This window comes from Mytilus galloprovincialis, chromosome 8, assembly GCF_965363235.1.
Source record: "Mytilus galloprovincialis chromosome 8, xbMytGall1.hap1.1, whole genome shotgun sequence".
Classification (NCBI taxonomy): domain Eukaryota; kingdom Metazoa; phylum Mollusca; class Bivalvia; order Mytilida; family Mytilidae; genus Mytilus; species Mytilus galloprovincialis.
This window is the reverse complement of record NC_134845.1, coordinates 24,557,667-24,579,524: the sequence shown is the minus strand read 5'-3', so window position 1 is coordinate 24,579,524 and position 21,858 is coordinate 24,557,667. Positions and strand designations below refer to the sequence as shown.

The window sequence follows — 21,858 nt, the reverse complement described above, 5'->3', positions numbered from 1 at the left end:
GGTTGTTCATGAAAATAGTTTTCACACAAACAAAACTTACAAAATTATAATTTATTTTAAAAATCTCACATCAAATCGACATGCTTATGCATGTATGTGGTTTAAAGATTGCATCGCACTGGCCATTTCTTTCATATTCAACTTTATCACTGAGGGTTTAAACTGTATAATGTAGGCTGCATTATTTTGCAACTTGTCCACTGTGCCTCAACCAATACCATTAAATTCCAACTAAGTTGCACTGACTTAATTCCAGGTTTAACATTCAGTTATAGGTTAAAGCTTGATAATGAGAAAGAACAAACGAAACGTCCTCTGGATAAAGTTTGTACATGTTTAAAATCTACCAATGTCATTACACACTCATCTATGTGACGCATAATTCCGGTCAGATTGTAACTTCAAGTCATTGTTAAAGCTTGAGTGAGACAGGACTGGTAATAAAGCTGTTATTTAGTATCAATACATTCGATAAAACGTCAAATTATAGGACAATGAGAACGAACAGACAACACTCTTTCAAAATAAAGTTGGAATAAATCCACCAATGCGATTTCACAACTACATGTATATATCTACCACTACGTTGTGCTGAATTAAAGCAAATGTTTTAGCTTTGGGTAATTTTTTAAAGCTTAAGTGAGACGTAAAATCATATTTTTTGTTTCTTGTATTATCAATACCTTACAAAAAATGTCAGATAATAGAACGACTAGAACGAACCAGCGACACATCTTCTGAATACAGTATGTATAAAATCCACCAATGCCATTACATATTATAGCTACGTGACGTGTAATTAAACACAGGTTGTAACTTTGATTCATTTGAAAAAGCTTGAGTGAGACGTGAAATAAAACTGTGTATTATTATCAAAACATTAGGTACGATGTCAATATGTAGGACGACGAGAACGAACGGTGGCGATCGAGAGAGCTGCATCATCACTACATTCATATGAGGCGCCGTTTTACTATTTATTACTTATTTTCTGATATCAAAAAATGATTTTCTGATATCAAAAATTCTATTTTTTGATATCATGAATTCGATTTCTTGATATCAAGAAATAAAGCATATTTTCTGATATCAAAAATTCGCATTCCTGATATCAAAAATTCATTTTTTGATATCAGGAAATCGATTTTTTGATATCAGAAATTCGAATTTTTGATATCAGAAAATAGGAATCTTTTTTTGATATCAAGAAATAGATTTTCTGATATCAAAAAATGATTTTGTGATATCAAAAAATTGAATTCCTGATATCAAATAATCATTTTCTGATATCAGAAAATAAGAAATAAATGAATAAATGAAGGCTCCCTGTGTTCTAATAAAAGCATTCAAGCTCACCCATGAGCCCAAACATAAGGAAATATGTGAAATAATGTTTCCGGTATGTTTCTGGAATGTAACGCTATACGATGTTTGTCATTTATTTATGGCAATTTCTGACTCCATTGTTGCAAAAACAAAATGCTTATACATTTCAAGTTTAAAAACATGATTTAGACCTCAAAGTCTCTAGAAAACTGAACAATTACTAATCCAACTACTCTTATATGCATGATTTTTATTTTATTAGTTGTTGGTGGCTTTGGACTAGCTGTAAGATAACTGCAAGTACTTTCAGATCTGTTCATTGTGTCTTTTTGTGTCGGGATGTATAAGTACCGGGCCACGTCCACTTGTATATTTGTCCATCTGATTAGTTAAGCTTTTTTCTACTGATTTTTATAGTCAGTTCTGATGTTGAACTGTTATACCACTGTCCCAGGTTAGGGGGAGGGTTGGGATCCCGCTAACATGTTTAACCCCGCCACATTATTTATGTATGTGCCTGTTCCAAGTCATGAGCCTGTAATTCAGTGGTTGTCGTTTGTTTATGTGTTACATATTTGTTTTCGTTCATTTTTTTTTTGTATATAAACAAGGCCGTTAGTTTTCTCGTTTGAATAGTTTTACATTGTCATATCGGGGCATTTTATAGCTTACTATGCGGTATGGGCTTTGCTCATTGTTGAAGGCCGTACGGTTCAACCTATAGTTGTTAATGTCTGTGTCATTGTTGTTTCTTGTGGACAGTTGTCTCATTGGCAATCATACCACATCTTCTTTTTTATAAGTACGAAATTCGAGTCCGACGCACTACAAGACAATATATTGAAGATTATTGAAATTATTATAAAATATTCCATCGTATTTACTTTTGCGTAGAATAATCCCAATCGAAGGAATTAGTCGACCTAAGAATTTTAAAACTAAATACTGGAAAATGTTTTAACAAAACTTGACTTATCGGAAACAAATATTGACGTGTTCAAGATTAGATACGATGTCTGGATGATATAGTCATGTTCAACTGACGTAATACACGACCTTTTCGTCTCGACCATTCACGACTCCTTGCGGACTCCATCACGACTCCAACCCGACCACTAATTGAATACATACACGATAATTCCGACCAATTCACGATCTTTACTCGGCTAGCTAGACCACATCAACTCTACTCGATCTCAGCCTGATCTCGGCCAAACCAGATCGACTTGATCACATATAGGGGTCGTAGGGAAAGTCGGGCATTGGTCGGGTATGTACAATTTCAGTATGAAAACGTCTCAATTTTTTTATATCACGCGCTGCAGCGGATCGGCCTTTTTTAGTAAAATGATAATAAAAATAACAATAATAAATTCTTTATTTAAAGAGGGCCGGTTTACTCAAATAGAACTAGTCTAATTTTTATTGAGGCCCTCGATGTTACCCTTGTACGTCCATAAGTACGTATACGTACATCCCAACAGTTAGTGTCTGTTCTCTAATTTTATTTTGCCTCAACCAAATTTTATGAAACGTATACACAATGCTCAATACCATAAAACACAGATCAAGTGCGACTTTGGGTGGTGTCTCTTTATAACGTTATATGCAAGCTGGGGCATTATCTGTGTCCCATGGACACATTCTCCCTTTTTTTGGTTAGAGTAAAATTAAACATTTAAAATATCTACATGGAAATAAAGCAGTTGGATATTTTGGCAAGGTGGTTAGAGCTCAGATAGACCGGTTAATAGTTGTGACGGAGCTTGAAGAGAGCGTAAAAGTTGAACAAAAAGGGGTAGACGGCAAAGGGAACCGAGAAATTTAGGTAATGCAGTGGCTGACACGGCGACCACTGTGTCGGCAGTATAAATTGTAATCACAAAAATACTTTAACTCCTAGGAAAATTAAATACGGAAAGACCCTAATCAAATGGCAAAATCAAAAGTGTGAGAGACTTGTAGGAGCTCAACAAAGGGGTCTTCCTGTAAGTAAAGTAGGATGCTGATTTGTTGTGGGATTTTTACTGCTCTTTTCTTGAAAAAAACACCACAAAATGAGATATGTCACTGGATTAGTACTGATGTTTGATAGCAATATACATAAATGTTACGATTCCCTTTTCCTTGTTTTTTTACAAGTTAAGTCTACTGTTTGTGTCATATATGTTCATATGTACGTAATCAGTATTTTCCATAGATCTGATACCCAGTAGTTGAATGGTTCAAGATATTTCTTTTTGGTGTATCCATGGCAACAACCTGCTTGTTTTTCCTAATAATATTGCAAAAAGTGGGTTAAGATGTCACATTTTCCCAAAATATGACCAAAAATAGAATTTCAATCCCCTGGATCATGCCTTTTCTGAAACTGTTTACATATATCTATCACGAATTCAAATAAAAATCATTTGTCTTTTGTCTCATTTTTTTATATACATAGAATTGCGTTAAAAAACGTACAAAAAGTGTTTGTAAACATTCGACCGTACGGTGACATGTACTAGCAGTTGTTAATTTCTGTGTCATTTGGTGTCATGTGGAGAGTTGTCTCGTTGGCAATTATACCATAAATTTTTTTTTTATTTTTATACTACAAAAATTTCTGGACTTACAGAAAATGCGAACAGTCAAACAAAAATAGCTTATTAAACAGGTAAACTATAATATTGATGTTCTAAAAAACTGACTTTGAAGGCTAAGTTAGTCAACAGCTGTCTAAGAATGAATTTTAATGCACAATTACTTTCATATTTCAAAAATACTCTGGGGACAAATTGTAACACCAAGGATCACCCAAGGTTTTATTTGGTTTCGTGTTGCTAAGTTTTTAGTTTTCTATATTGTGTTATGTAGACTGCTTTTTGTCTTCTCGTCAGCCTTCCGGTTTTTCACTGTGGCAGAGGAAACTAAGACACAACGTTAGATATTGCTACTACCATGAAAAATAGCGCTTTGTAAATAATTGACAGGAAAAAATTCTTAGAAATGCCGAAATAGATATGTCAAATAATATATGAAAATAAAGATTGGTTCTTAAATTTTCACATTATGATAGAGAGAGAATAAAAATGTAATATTCATTGGCACTGGAAGACACAGCTAGATTATCAGAGAAAAGGGTTTGCTTAGCGTTGTCCCATGTAACAAACTTAAAACATATAACTCGAAAAAATCGTCAAATGTTCACGCAACTCTTTGAAATTTTGCATGAACGTTCTATAACGTGACATATTTCAGTTATGGTTTACATGGCTGTCTCCATTTAGAATTTACATAGATATTTTGAAAAGAATATGATGAAATGAAATGTCCCAGGATAAATTTATTTTGGAAACTTGAAATATTTCAGTTAAAAAATTTTGAATGATAATTTATTAAATTGTAAGCACGATGGTTTTGTACTAAGGGAACATATATTTATTCTCGTGAGCTTCATCCAGGCATGTTTGGAGGATGCTCCGAGCATTTTAGAGAAGCTAATATCGTTAATACACCATTACATTCACATTAATGTCAATCAAATATAAAAGTAATAGTTAAGAGCTTGTATGAGCCTTTTGTTCGCCTGTATTAATAAAGTTTTACTATGTTGCCCTCGAAAATTAGTTAATTGACACAAAAATAGATAAATCAAAACTTGAGGTTAAACAGTTTAGGGACATTTCATCAACATGAGAACGAAAAGTTCTAATATGACTAAAGCATATTTATATAAAGCCGATCAAAATAACACAACAGTGGTTGTAAAAAAAGGATTAAATCAAACCAGAAACAAGTCACCTTAACAGTTATCATTACTTGAAAATAAATATTAACGTTGTTGTCAAATCTATAAAAGATATTGCTGAAAAACTATATAGGAAAAAAGAAATAGATTCACAAACTTATAATTTTTTGAAGAATGATAACGAATCAAAACATAGACACATGTACCTTCTTCCGAAAATTCATAAAAATCAATTCAGAAATAATTAATGAGGCATTTTGACCTGGTCAAATAGATAGCAACATATAAACATTTCTTACCGACCAATCATCCATAAGTGTAACTCTACCACGAGATGCATTGAAAGATTATTGGATCTAATTCTACAACCATTATTGAAGAGTAATCACGTTTACATTCAAGATACCAAAGACTTCATTTATAAAATAGAGTCGCAGAAGGTACATTAAGAATGCATTCTCATTATCTATTATGCAACAGTTATCAATGCATTTTCATCATTTGACAAACAAGAATATATTTTAAAAATTTCAAACAAACAGAATAAACGGCATTTGTTAAGTTAAGAAACATTGAACTTGAATTAAATGGACATGGCTGTTGTCTGCTCTATAGTCGGGTTGTTGTCGCTTTGACACATTCCCCATTTCCTTTCTCAATTTTATTTATACAAACAAATAATACGAGCGCCTATTGGTGGTATATGATTTACATCTGTCTGGTCTATTAAAAATATCTTAGATATTAAGTTCCAATTGATAGAAAACATCAAATTGCACTGCCAATACAAAGACGACAGTTTTATGTTCTTCACAGGCACATTAAAACAGGCTGAAAATTATTTTAACACAGCTGTTAAATAAGTAGGAGGACATGTTGACAATAACCAGATATTTATTAACCTTCTATAGGGAAAACGGTAGTATTTAATTTTCCCAGCATTAAGTTGGCCTTTTGTGTATACCCAAGGCAGGTGAAGGAAGTCAAATTAGGAGCGCTGTGATTGGATGTAAGGGTACAATATATTTTTTATTTATCTATGAATAACTGCAGTGTGTATATTTACAATATAAATTTTAAAACCTATTGAAATATTTTCTAGAGAATTATTCGAAAAGACTTGCAAAATTTCATAAATTTGGTGCAAAATGACGGTGGGCATGGATAACATAAACAAGCTCCGTCGGAAGTTGGTCATGATACTATTTAGCTTTAATTTTTAAAACAGAGTAATAAAGTACTAACACAACATATAACTGTTTTATCCAGGTTTTTATCTTAAAAAGTGGTAAATTTAGAAAATGTTAACATTGTCGCCTATGGCAGAATAAATAATACCGTTTTCCCTATACAGGAGAGTATCATAATACATAACAATAATGTCTGGATTGTATCCAGTTAAGATATGTCAATATTACGGTATGTGACATCCCCCTTTTTCTAAAAGATGAAATAAAAATAAATGATTAAATGAATAAATGAATTTGAGTACTACCCAGTTAAAATTAATACTGAATGATTTTGACTAGAAATTAATACTGACTAGATTAATGTCTCTTTTCCAATTTAACTTTAAAGTCTATATATTGTCTTTTCTGATAACTAACTAAAATTAGCTAAATGCTTTCTAAAATCTACTTGACAGTTCAACAAATTATTTTACATAGTCATTTAATTTGGTTGGCACTTTGACTGTTCTTCCAGATCTTGTCACGGGTGACTTATATGGTTCAATACTTTCATTTTCCTCGGACGCAACGGTTTCACTGCGGTCTAATGTTTGTGACGTGTTACAGACAGTTGACGTTTTACGGACGGTTGAATTGTGATTGTTCTTGAAATGTTCATTATCAACTGTGTTTCCATTGTAAGCTGTTGGTCTTATATGCCTACGGTTTCTTATGTACCGCCTGCCATCTGATGTTTGTACTACATAGGAGCGAGGAGTGTGGTGTTTTTGAATTATTTCCCCTGTTTTCCATTTACCATCTGTGTACATTACAATAGAGTCTCCTTGTTTTAGCTGTTTCAATTCAGGTCCACAATAATTATCATAGTTGGTTTTAGCTTTCCTTTGGCGAATTTCGAGTTTTTTGATAATTTCGCTGTTGTTGACGTTTTGTGGCATCAATAGCGGTGATGAAGTAGGTAGTGATGTTTTTAATCTCCTATTTAGGAACAATTGTGCTGGCGAAAGATCAATGTCCAAAGGTGTGTTTCGATAGTCTAATAGAGCTTTGTGTGGATCCTTCGATTTCATAATTAGCTTCTTGATGGTTTGAACACTTCTCTCTGCTTGTCCATTCGACTGAGCATAGTGTGGGCTGCTCGTGGTATGTTTAAATCCATATTCTGTAGCAAATCTTTTATATTCTAATGAAGAAAACTGAGGACCATTGTTAGACACTAATTCGTCAATATATCCAAATCTTGACATTAGTCCTTTTAAGTAATCAATGGTGTTTTTGCTAGTTTCATTGTCTAGTTTCATAACTTCTGGCCACTTTGAGTAGTAGTCTACTACTAGAAGATAACGTTGTTTTTGGTATTCAAATAAGTCGGTAGCAACTTTTGACCAGGGTCTTTCAGGTATTTCTGGCATTAACATCGGTTCCTTTGCGTTTAGAGACTGATGTTGAGCGCAAAGTCCACTTGCTTTAACTTTGTCCTCGATGTCTTGTCCCATGTCGATCCAGAATAGAACATCGCGTACACGGCTTTTGCACTTTACGATTCCAAGATGTGATTCGTGTATTTTGTCCAACATTTCATTTTGTAGCGCTTTTGGTACAATAGCTTTGTACAATAGTCCATCGATGACTGAAAGTTCATCACGGTAAGTCCAATATGGCCTCAAAGAGTGTATAAGTTCAGATTTTTCATTTGGCCATTCATTAAATATGACATCTTGTAATTTCTGAAGGTGTTCATCATTTGCAGTTTCCCTCTGAAATTTAGCATACATTTCTGGAGCAATTGGCAAGTATGATATCAAATGAATGTCATTCACGTGTAAGTCAGGTACTAATACTTCCTTTGTTTCTTTTAGGAACGATCTACTGAGGTGATCTGCTGGATACATCTCTTTGCCTGGTTTATAGTCAACTTTAAGATCATACTTTTCTAATGCTATTAAAAGTCTCTGTAATCTAGGCGGTGTTTGGTGAAGCGGTTTCAGGAAGATTGATTGTAGCGTTTTATGGTCTGTCTCTATTTGAACTCGGCGACCATATACGTACTCATGGAATTTATTACATCCATAAACAATTGCAAGAGTTTCTTTCTCGATCTGCGGATATCATTGTTGTGTTTGAGTAAGAGCACGTGAGGCATACGCAACTGGTTTCTGATTTTGTATCAGTACAGCTCCAAGTCCTTTTGAACTAGCATCAACACTGAGTGTAAGCGGTTTATTTGGATTGTAGTATTGCAGCAGTGGTGCATTTGTTGCCATTTCTTTCAACTTCTGAAAGCTAGTTTCTTGTTTTTCATCCCAGTGCCATGCTGTGTTTTTCTCTAAGAGTGTTCTTAACGGTGCACTGACTGATGACATGTTTGGCATAAACTTGCCAAGATACTGAATAAAACCCATGAAGGTTTGTAGATCCTTGACGCACTCCGGTTTTGACATTTTATTGACTGCACGGATTTTTTCTGGGTCTGGTTTCACGCCTTCACTTGTTAGACGGTGTCCAACGTATGTTACTTCCGGTTTGCTGATTTTGCATTTTCCGGCACTGAGTTTCAAGTTGTATTCTCGCGCTCTGTCTAGAACCTGTTTAAGACGCATATCATGTTCTTTTTGGTCTGATCCCCAAATAAGAATGTCGTCGATAATTACTACTGCTCCTTCTATGTCAGATACCATTTCAGACATAATTTTCTGGATACTTCCGATGCTGAATTTATCCCAAAAGGTAAACGAGCAAATCTATAACGTCCAAATGGTGTATTTAATGTGCATAGCTTTGAGCTAGGTTCGTCTAGTTGAATATGCTAAAATCCACTGGTGGCATCCAGTTTACTAAAGATTTTAGCGTTCGGCATTTGCGAGATAACTTCTACGTTTTTTAACGGATAATGTTCACGCAAAATTGCCTTGTTCAGATCACGTGGATCAATGCATATTCGAATTTTGCCGTTTGGTTTAATGACAGTAACCATTGAGTTGACCCATTGTGTAGGTTCTTGCTGTTTGAAGATTACACCAATGTCCTCCATACAATCAAGTTCAACTTTGACTTTGTCTTTGATAGCTATGGGTGCGTGTACAACTGGTGCTATAGTTTTGTTGATACGTATCGTATGTGTTCCTGGTAGACATCCTAGGCCTAATATATCTCCATATTGGTGTTCCATATTTTCTGGTAAAAATTGTTTTGTCGCTTCTTGCGGATTGTTTGTACGAGTGATTGAATGTATGCGCTTTAGGAGTTTCATCGCTTCGCATGTTTTTGCACCTATTACAGATTGTACATTACGGTATACAATGTGAAATTTCACGGCGTGATCTCGGCATTTATTGCTACACCTAAGATTAATTACTCCAACAGTGTCAATGATGTGTCCTGAGTATGAACGGAGTGGTGATACTTGTTTAGTGATGATAGGATGCGAACAAATGGTTTTCAGTTTGTTTAGGGAAAGTACGTTGCACTTTGCACCTGTGTGTAGCTGAAAGTTAACTGGTACGTCGTTGACGTTGATTGTTTCGGTCCATTTGTCGGTATTTAATTCTTGATTATTAATTGTTGCTACAAAAAATTCATCGTCATCAGATTCACTGCATATGATTATGTCTAAAGTGTGCATTTTCTTTGATGATTTGTTTGATGACTGACAGACGGACGCAAAGTGGCTGTATTTATGGCATTTGTTGCACTGTTTCCAGAATGCAGGACATTTTCTACGCTCGTGTTTACCTCCACAGTTTTTACATTTGTTTGTGAAATTGAGTGATTGCCCCTTGTTATTTTGAGGTGGTCCCCTTTGTGGTGTGTATTGCTTGCCATACCTTTTACCTGATGATCGTGATCCTTGTTTGTTTAACATGTTAATTGTTTTATCTTCGCTTTCCATAGTTTTAAGTTGAGCCTTTGAAAGTTCATAAGTTCTAGCGAAATTTATAGCCTTTTCTAACGAGAGTTCGGACCCTTCATTAATACATTTCTCCCGAACTTTGTGGTCTTTAGTTCCAAAAACAATGGCATCACGTACCATCTCTTCCGGCGTCGCATATTTACAATCTTTTACCAATATTTTGAGGTCTGTGAGATATTCTTCGAAAGTGTCAATTTCTTTTTGTACACGGCTTAAAAATTTGTATCGTGAATAAATCTTGTTCGATTTAGGGCGTACGTGTTTTTCAAAGTTCTGATAGTGCACATCAAGTTTCTTTTTATCATCCTCCGAAAGATCCCAGGTTGAATATATGTCTCTGCCTTTGTTGCCGATCCATATCATTAGATAGTTACATTTTTGTGCTTTAGCAGTTATGGCTAGAGGTCCCGCGAACCAGAATTCTGTATGTTGTTGGAAAGATTTCCAAGCGGTCACTAGGTCTGTCGCTTCCCTGTCCACTTTGGGGTGAGATCCTGATAGTGCATCCATGATTATGATAATTCAGGTAGCTGGATTGTTCATGCAACTTTTAAGATTGCTTCCATCTACGGATGGCTTATTTTCATTATGATGGGCGATGGTTCAGTCTGACACCATGTTAAATAAGTAGGAGGACATTGACAATAACCAGATATTTATTAACCTTCTATACAGGAGAGTATCATAATACATAACAATAATGTCCGAATCGTATCCGGTTAAGATATGTCAATATTACGGTATGTGACAACAGCGAACAACATTGACCCTCTGCTTAAAATCACATTTGAGGTGTCTACATTTAGTATGACCTATTTATTTACCGAAGTGTACAAAGGTGAAAGATTCAATAATAATAACATACTTGATGTTCAATCAAATATAAAAATAAAACACGAAACGTATCAATATTTGAATGTTAAATGTTTATCTAATTCAGCGATGTGACTATTATTTCTAATATGACATATATATTAACACACTGTAATACTTTTTAATGTGCGTTTAGGATGGGCACTAGTGATTGGTAAATATTGATACGTTTCGTGTTTTTGTATATTTGATTTAACAAAAAGAAAGTTATTATTATGGAATCTTTCACCTTTGTACACTTCGGTAAATTCTAAATAGGTCATACTAAATCTAGACACCTCAAATGTGATTTTAAGCAGAGGGTCAATGTTGTTCGCTGTGTTAAAGAAATCTTCAATCTGTTTTAATGTGCCTGTGAAGAACATAAAATTGTCGTCTTGGTATTGACAGTACAATTTGATGTTTTCTATCCATTGGAACTTATCTAAGATATTTTTGATAGGACAGACAGATGTAAATCTGCATGTCGAAGAAAATATACCACCAAAAGGTGCTCCAATAATTTGTTTGTATAACTGTCAGTTTAATTCGAGTTCATTGTTACTTAACTTTACAAATGCTGTTTATTCTGTTTGTTTGAAATTTTTAAAGCATATTCTTGTTTGTCAACTGATGAAAATGCATTGATAACTGTTTTTTTCTTAGTTATCAATCTTCATATTTGTGTACATTGGCATTACATCATAGGCAAAAAATGCATTCTTTCTTGACCTTGTGTGACTCTATTTTATAAATGAAGTCTTTCGTATCTTGATTGTAAAAGTGATGACTCTTCAATAATGGTTTTAGAATTAGATCCAGTAATCTTTCAATACGTCTCGTGGTAGAGTTACACTTATGGATGATTGATCAGTAAGAAATGTTTATGTTGCTACCTATTTGACCAGTTCGAAATACCTCATTAATCATTCTTAAAAAAAGTATAAGTTTATGAATCTACTTCTTTTTTCCTGTATAGTTTTCAACAATATCTTTTATAGATTTGACAACAACGTTAACATTTATTTTCATGTAATTATAACTGTTAAGGTGACTTGTTACTGTTTGGATGTAATCGAATTTATTTGAAACCACTGTTGTGTAATTTTTATCGACTTTATATAAATATGTTTTAGTTGAATTAGAGCTTTTTCATCTCATGTTGATGAAATGTCCCTAAACTGTTTAACCTCAAGTTTTAATGTATATATTTTTGTGTCAATTAACTAATTTTCTAGGGCAACATAGTAAAACTTTATTATTACAGGCGAACAAAAGGCTCACAAAAAGCTCATACAAGCTCTTAACTATAAACTCTTCTATTTGATTGACATTAATGGGAGTGTAATGGTTTATTAACGATATTAGCTTCTCTAAAATGCTCGGAGCATCCTCCAAGCATGCCTGGAGGAAGCTCACTAGAATAAATATATGTTCCCTAAGTGTAAGCTCCAAAACCTCAAATTATCAAATAAATTGAGCTACATATTCAATTAAAAACAATAGGGTTGCAATGTCTTGTGGAAATGTCCGAGTTAAACTTTCATGCCTTCACAAAACTTTTACGGCCAAAAAACAGAGAATTAATTTCGTGAAGACTATTTTTTGGTTCTGAAAACTATACCAATGAAAAGTACTTTAAAAACTGTATTTGGTACACCATATTGTATAAGGATTACAGGTTATCTATACAGAAATACGATTTCATGAAAATGTCTTGCTAGGTTGTCCGATAACATTATTTGACGTTGCACAACAAGCGTAATATGCCAGAGATGACACGAACTGCATTCGCGGGTTCCTTCTTCCGCTTACTATAAATGTCCTGCTTTCTACCCAACGACATGGTGCACATATTACACACAAAGAATCTAAATCTATAAGACCAACAAAAAGAAAGACAATCTTCAGTATCATAATTTTAAGCCATTGCATTATCTCTTGTACCACCGCTTGAATTAAATGATGCAGAAATATTCCACAAAAACACAAATTTAATGATAGTAAAATCTAATTTCCTATATAAATTGTAGAATCATATTGAATTGGAATCTCGGCGGCATTTATACTTGTGTATAAACTTATGCATTTACCCAAAAAGGAAAAAAGGAAACAATAAATTGTGCGAGTTTCCAATTTACCGTCATTTTTCTGTTACAATAAATGGTAGCAATATCTGACGTTGCATCTAAATAATTGCGTACAAAAATAACTGGAACGTATAATTGCTTTTCAATGAAGAAATTCAATTGTTGACTATAAACCTTATACACAAACGTACAAAACTTCTAATGACTAATGAAGCCACACTGTGATATTCTTTAATTCCATAAACAAGACCGAAACACTATAAACAATGTTAGGGCTCATGGAGGCGTTCGGAAGCTTTTATTGAGACACAGTGGGAAATCATTGATATTTTTCTTATTTTCTGATATCAAAAAATCATTTCTTGATATCAGGAATTCGAATTTTTGATATCAAAAAATAATTTTCTGATATCAGAAAATGTATTTCTTGATATCAAATAATCGTCAGTATTATTTGATATAAGAAAATCAATTTTTTGATATCAGAAAATGGATTTCTTGATATCAAAAAATGATTTTCTGATATCAAGATATCGAATTATTGATATCAAGAAATAAAGATTATTTTCTGATATCAAGAAATCGAATTCCTGATATCAAAAAATGGATTTCTTGATATCAAAAAATTGAATTCCTGATATCAAAAATTCAATTTCTTGATATCAGGAATTTAATTTTTTGATATCAAGAAATATTTTTTGATATCAGAAAATGAGGAATAAATAGTAAAACGGCGCCTCATACATTCATCAGTTCAAAACAGAGACATGTATATGTCTCTGGTTCAAAAGGAATAATATACACGAACGAATGCTTAAATAAAATTTACCTAGTCCCTTTCTTACACATATTCAATCATTATATCGGTATAAAAGACCGAATAGCTAAATAAAAGTTTATAAAATCCCAAAATAAAAATCTTGATTACAAAACTATCGATCTGTAGATAAGAAAGAAAGTGTAATAAGATACAAAGTGACGAAACTAACCAATGGGCATCCAGTCAAAAGAGCGTAATACAGGGGTTCCCCAAAGGATTATGAAAATAATCATAAAGAATGAATTAACTTTACTAGTATATTATATTAATATTTAATATTTATATTACTGCACGAATCTGATCATGGGTACATCACTACATGTGACTAAAAATCTGTCAATTTCTATTTGTTCCATATGTTGTTACCTGGATAACTGTATATGGCACTAAAGATTAGAAACCGAGGAATCTGATAATACCAAAGATGGGAGAAATAATTCTTCCATGTTTTTTTTATTTGAACATTTTTTCCCAAAAAATGGCTAAATTTCGAACCGGAAATGTTACATTCCACCACCTTAGATTTTTAGAAGGCTCTGTATTAAATATGTTTGTGAATACATGTAATGAACAGCGCTTTATAAAAATGAATAAAACTGACACATGAATTGCCATTTCTTGTACTACAGTCATATTCTATCATTTAGTTAAGTCAGAATATATCGTCAAAAAAACTAATCATGTTCATAACAACGGTGTCCAATAAAACGTTGAAAGAAAATGTCAAAATTATCTTAATGTTTACATTCTTAATTAGAGCTACAACTAAAAAAAATCATTGTTAATCGAATATTATCGAGCAAGCAGTTGAATTAAGTACGTAGTCTAGTCTTAAAAGAACAACTATCATTGACCAAATTGTCAATCAGGTTTTCGAGGTGTCCAGTTGTTATGAACATAAAAATACGTAATAAATCAGTTGTTAGCAATACAATGTGCTCCCCCAAAATATGGAATGGAACATTCCAGTACACACAAGGTAATGACATAGTTATCATATTGATGTGACTACACACAGAGATGTGACCACCTACACAACGTTGGTGTCCGTCCATAGAATGCGTAGTTATGAACGCAAAAAAAGAAAGAGTAGCTAGTTTTAATGAATTTTCAAGATTCTTGTGAACAGTATCAGTGTCAAATGAACTTTTTATAAAAGTATAGTAACTATTAAATAAAAGTAATGTAATTATCAGTGTTATAGTCTTTGCAGTTTGCAAAAATTCAGTTTTTTATACCGACTTGGCGGAAAGGGTCATGGTTTCCATAGTTTTGAACAAGACATATTTTAAAATTTAAACTTGAAATGAAACTTGTTCAACATTGAAATCGAAAATACAACATCCTCTTTAAGTCTAAATAATAATTTAATGTCAAAATTGTAAATCTAGGATGTATAATAAACTTTAAATAGAGTAAATACGTATGCCGTTCATAACTCTAACACTAGCTTACAGTATTGGAGTTATGAACAAATGTTATAAATCTGTTTTTTAATAAATAAAATGGATTACTGGTGTTTCTTTTAAACATATTCGAAAACATTTGATGTCTGATTTTATTTTATCACGTCACACATTTATAACTTTTGGCATGAAGATTAAATTTTCGATATCAGCATTGTTAATAATTTGAAGACACACTATTTTTGTGTCTGTTGTTATGAACGATTATTATTTGATTATTTTTATATGATTTTGAGTAATAAATGATAAGTTAGTTGTATTTCCAAGAAATCTTAATTTGTCTTTAAAAGAGGAGTTGTTGAAATTGCTAGCAATTTGCGACTTTTCATTTGAATTTTGAGAAAATGTTTTTGTTCATAACCATGATAACGACGGAAGCACAGTTTTGAAATATTGTTATGAACGTTTTAAAAATGTCTATAATCATGGTTTTATTAACAGAATGTAACTTTTTGTTTAGTCCTTACGCTATAATTTGATATTGTTTGATACAATAAATTCACCTATAAAGCGATTGAAATGTTTGTTTATTCACACAGGGAACATAATGATAGATTTGAGAACAATATTTCTGTTCATAACGGCGTCCAAACATTTTATGTATTTTATTTATTACTGTTTGCCAAAAAAAATACAAAGAGGATAAAAGTGTGTTAAGGTTCTTCTTGTAAACAGTATACACACCAATTATTCTACTCAAGTTGACCTGGTATCGGTATTTTGAACAAATAAGGACACTGGTTATGAACATAAAAAATATTTTTCACATTAAATAAAAGTAAGATACAGATTTTCTACAGCTCTATAACTTTGGAAACAATTACTTTGGATATTGGGCTAAATACATAGCCCATAATATTGGTGATTGAATGACTTTTATTTTTCAGATACTCTGTAACATAATGTGACCCATGATCAGATTCGTATTTGGTTTTCGTCGTTTGCATAAAATAAGTTATTAAAAATTAACTTGCCTATAAAAAGTTGGCGAGTCTTCAACTTGCATATTTTTTTCAATTAAATGAAAATGACACACCGACATTAACGTTTCATTTAACTTTTAAAAGCTTTGTTTTAAACAAAAATTAACCGTCGTCACCGTTTTCAGCTTTCTTTGGGTTTGAAAATTTAACCTGCATATAAACCAAAAATCATATTTAAATAATATTTGAATTTTGTTTTGTTGGCAAATTTCTCTTATCTTGTTTAACATTCTTAAAACTTTGCAAAATCATAGTTAACAAAATGCCGAATGTACTTGAACGATTTATTCCGTAGCACCCTTTTGATCAAATGAAACTCAGCTCAGTTTCCTTAATTTGTATGAGTTCAACATGTGACGTAGAAGAGTTCTACCCGTGAGAAAGGTCAATCCGTCGAATATTTTTAGCTCAGTATCAATATTGTATGTGGTACGGCTATAGATGATGCATGTGTAGACAATTTGACAGGTTACATTCTTTTAAGTTCACCTTGCTCAAAGGGTCATCTGAGCTAATGCCAACACTTGGCGTCCATCTTCGTCCGTCTTCTGTCGTTGTCCGTCGTCTTTCGTTGTCGTAAACTTTTTCAAGAATCTTTTCCTATGAAACTACATAGCCAAATACATCCAAACGATAACTGAATTTTTCTTAGGGTATCTTATTTATTAAGTGTTTCTAACGTTTTGATCCATCAACAAACATGGCCACAATGGATAAAATAGAACACAGGGGTCAAATGAAGTTTATGGCTGATATCACCTTGCTCAAAGGGTCATCTGAGCTAATGCCAACACTTGGCGTCCATCTTCGTCCGTCTTCTGTCGTTGTCCGTCGTCTTTCGTTGTCGTAAACTTTTTCAAGAATCTTTTCCTATGAAACTACAAATTTGATATTATTTGAAAATTATTGAAAATACGGATAAATTGTAAACAGCAAACATTTTCAGCAAAGTAAGATCTACAAAAAAGTTAATATCACCAAAATTGTCAATTGACCCCTTAAAGGTTATTGCCCTTTATAGACAATTTCACACAATTTGTTCATCAAGTTTGCCTAATATTAAAAAAAACACACCTATGAAACTTCTGGGCCTAAAACGTTAACTGAATATAAGAGTAACTGCTTTATAAAGACAACAGTAGTATACCGATGTTCAAAACTCATAAATCGATAGAAAAAAAGCAAATCCGGGTCACAAACTAAAACCGAGGGAAACGCATTAAATATAAGAGGAGAATGACGACACAACATTAAAATGTAACACACACAGAAACGAACTAAGCATTAGACAAAATCCGATGAGAAAAACAAAATTTTAATATAACATCAAAACTAAATACATGAATGTGGGATAGAAAAGTATCGTGACACGTCTTATAATAAATTGTATCCGAAGTTATAATGATTCAGTAACAAACATCTCCACAAGGGCTAACAATAGTGGTCAAATGCAGTTTTTGGCTATAATCTAAAAACAACTATAGCATATAAAAGGGCAAATGTGACATCATGTTAAAACGATGAAAAAAACAAGATCTATCTGTTATCACATTTGAAGACCAATACAGTTAATTTGACCACCCATTGTAGGGTAACTGGTCCGAAATCGTTTATTTCTATGAAATTGTTACTGCTTTGGTTATTACCGAAAAATAATATAAAAGATTGAGAGAAGGTGTAACAGGCAAAAATATTAAGCTAAGTAGGATCTAAACAATAAATCAAATGATGAAAATAGTCTATTGATTCCTTAATGAGTTATTGCCCTTGAAACTTTCAAATTTTGTTTACATTTTAGTGCAAATCTATAACTTTTATTATCTTCATCTCTGAAACTACGGGGTCAAATACTTCCGACCTGAACTGAATGTTATAATTTTATACTTAGGGTATATAGTTTATCAACTATATCCGAAGTATTGATCCATCAACAAAAATAGTCGCCATTATTATACAATTATTATTATACAATATTTATATAGCGCATTATATAATTTGAAAAATTACCCTAAGCGCTTAACATGAATAAACAAAAAATAAGAGCCATGGCTCAAAATAAAACATAGGGGACAAAAGTAGTATTTTGCTTATATTTCAAAAACTACATCAGTAAGAGCAAAAGTGAAATTAAGTTAAAGTGGTCATGATTTATGTACATGTGTCATGAAATTAAAAATATGTATTACCCAATCAAATTTCAGTATATAGTAAACAGCATGAAACAGACCATATACCTGTTGTTTACAAACAAACATAACAAGCAAGTTGATCAAAGGTTTGCTTTGTATGCTTTTATAGAAGAGCTGTAATATTTATTTTAAATTTGCTACTGTTAACTTTATTGTAAAAAAAGTCGCACAAGAATTACTACGCCTTGAAAAGAAATTATAGGTCAGGTGAATCAATAGCCAGGTTTGCATTGCAACATAGTGTAAACAAAATGAATATGAAAAATTGTTTATCATAATTTGGTCTCTATTCGAAATGCTGAATATATATGACTGGTTGGGTGGCACTATAATAAGCATTCATAAAGTGCTCACAAATGAATAATTCAAAATGGCTACTCGATTGTATATGACCAGTATAGAATTTTCAACTTTTGTTTTGATTTAATCATTTTTTAACAAAATATCTAAGAAGCTAGTAAAAGAAGTGGTTAAATTCGAACTCCACACATAGAATTGTTATGACTAAGTTAAGTTTCTATTCACCGAGTCGACATGTTTCGGTTTTTCTTTGAAAAAAATTTCTTCGTTTAGTTTTACTAATTCTGATAACCTACTTAAGTTGATAAAATCCACTGGAACCTAGAACTTAATTCTTCAGGGATGGTAATGTATTATAAATTCCAATGAGATGAACTGTTTCATCTAGACATTTGCGGAAACTGGCATACACCTACGATTAGGATTACAATTACAATAAATCTTGGGCTTTCTCAAAGTGTAAAAAAATAAATAAACCGTTGATCCAAAACGATGTTACAATAGTGATGTTTTGCAGCAATGTGTTAACATTAATTTTTGTATACGGTGCTATTTAGGTTGAAAAAGATGTAATTAATTGTACAAAGTATAATAGAATGAACTAACATTATTTTAAAAATGAAATTTAACATGACATGCATGAGACACACAAAATGTCGCAATTGTCGTTGCAGAAGCTAGATTGGGAAAATTGCTGAAAAAAGTCAGCAATACTTAGTGTTAGGAAAGGTGCAATCAACCATTGAGCATGTTTATAATACTGAGGCATACTTTTTTACTTTTGTATAGTTTTAAAGAGAATGAGGAAATACACCAACATTTGAAAAGATAGGAAGTAACACATATTCAGATATTTCTTGAAACTACTCTATGGAATTTATACGATATTAAATGCTATCTGGATGAAAATAAATACTTACTGTCAGTAGCTAATAGTACTAAATAGCCATGGATAAAATGTATTACTTCCATGTCAAAATATGTGCATTTTTCTTTCTTGTGTATGCCTTTTCATCAAAATGAAAGTTAAACGCATCGAGCGTTCAGTCTTGTGATCTGATAAAACTCTAGTACGTACTCATTCTTTTCGTTATGAATTTTGTATAACTAGGTCGCCGAACATAAATTAAAAAATTCGATAAAAAAAAGATAACGACATAAATTGTTTGGTTGTGAGGTACACTGGAAAGGGGTGGGTACACATTTGGTTATATAATATTATTAAATCTCTCTCATATAATACGCGCGGTCGAAATTCGCAACAAATGCAAAAAAAAAAAATGTCATTACGCAGTGAGTGTGATTATTATATTAGAAGTAATTAACCAAATTCAAAATCTGACATTGAAATCGATGATCTCCTCCTTTCAGTTTGTACACTGGTAGTAAAAATAATGACTACAAATGATTTATTATCAAGTATGGAGTGGTTGTAAAAGTTTTACAACTTTTATATAACTCGAGTACAAGTATATTTTGTTTCCACAAAACCTTTAATAACCAGGTAAAACAAGTAAACGTGTGAGCTGCTGCTCACTGATGATACCCCCGCCCAAATATTTCGGTAAACAGGAAGTTGTAGAGTGATGAATCTGAAAACTCATCACATGGTATTTAACTGACTTAGGTAATACACATATCCTCAGTGATTGATATAATCTTGCATCCAGTTCATGTTAAGTTATGGGCATAGAAAACTCTAGAGGAAAGAACCGAATACAAGATAATATCTATACGTTTCAGAAACCAAAATGTGGACTACTATGCACAATGCAATAAATAAGAGCTCACTGGATATAGTGCGCAGTTGTTTCTTATATATAACTACTCTGGAGCTCATAAAATGAAACATCAATTATAGTCAACAGTATTGTCATCCGAGATGTATAATTGTATTTTTATCATTGTAATGAAATAGCAAGCACAAACATACGAATACACTTGCCCTAATTGACCTTTCCCGTGAAAATCGATAAAGGGAAGGTTTGTTTAGTCAACATGATCTCATGGTAATCCTTATGTTTTTCTAATGTTGTCTCGTGCTCATCAACCCAAAATGCATACATGCTATATCAATATTTAAATATTAATATAAAAACATATCCACATTTTGGTACTTATGGGTGGGAGAGGGGGAACTTATCAATAACCTCATCAACCCAAACAGGCAATGTGTATTGCCTGACCAAACATAGTCCTTAAACCAACCACCACTTGGATATTGAAAGAATGAGGATGTATCACATGTACTTCTGCCAAAGATATCAACCAATGAGGTTATACTGTACACATATCCTCAGTGATTGATATAATCTTGCATCCAGTTCATGTTAAGTTATGGGCATAGAAAACTCTATAGTCCATACAGCATATTTGCAGGCCAATCTCAAATTACACCACTAGCAAGGCTTCCCCTTAAGGAATAGTATTCCCAATACTCAAAACAAAAATATCTTTTTTATTTAATATTATTCCTTAATTACTTTACAACACTACTAAACATTTCAAGATACATGTACACAGTTCTTTATAAATAGTTTCATAATTCACTAAATTCTTATGAAATTGACCATATACAGACTTTTAAAAGTTGCGTTAAGGCAATGAACTCATATCAAACTGAACATTGTCATTATTTTATTATTTTAATATAATAATTACAACTGATGATACCTGTGAAGATTCCTACCCTGATCATCAGTATAATGTCACATGTTGCTTAACATTCACTCCTCATGAAATATTGGTTTTCTTTTCACATTTTTGTTGTTTAGTTAGCAGATCATATCACTTCATATGCAGATTGTTAATTAGGAGATAACTGTATTGTATTTTAAGCTCCGACGGCATCAATTGGGGATTTGATGGTCGCAAATTAAGTTTACTGGCGACGCGTTAGCGGAGACAGTAAACGGGTATTTGCGACCATCAAATCCAAAATTGATGCCGTCGCAGCTTAAAATACAATATTGTTATCTCCATTCTAATGAAACTGACAGAAA

General features: G+C 32.6%; 1 protein-coding gene across 2 annotated transcripts in view; it reads right to left on the bottom strand.

Annotated features, from left to right (window-relative positions):
• Window positions 1-19,933, bottom strand: part of LOC143085381 (uncharacterized) — a 113,104-nt gene extending 93,171 nt beyond the window's left edge. For both annotated transcript variants that reach the window (XM_076261676.1, XM_076261677.1), the window contains exon 1: window positions 19,777-19,933. In XM_076261676.1, coding sequence (XP_076117791.1) covers window positions 19,777-19,828 — 52 coding nt within the window. In that variant the 5' untranslated portion in view covers window positions 19,829-19,933. The remainder of the gene's footprint in view (window positions 1-19,776) is intronic.
• Between the last annotated feature and the right edge of the window lie 1,925 nt (window positions 19,934-21,858).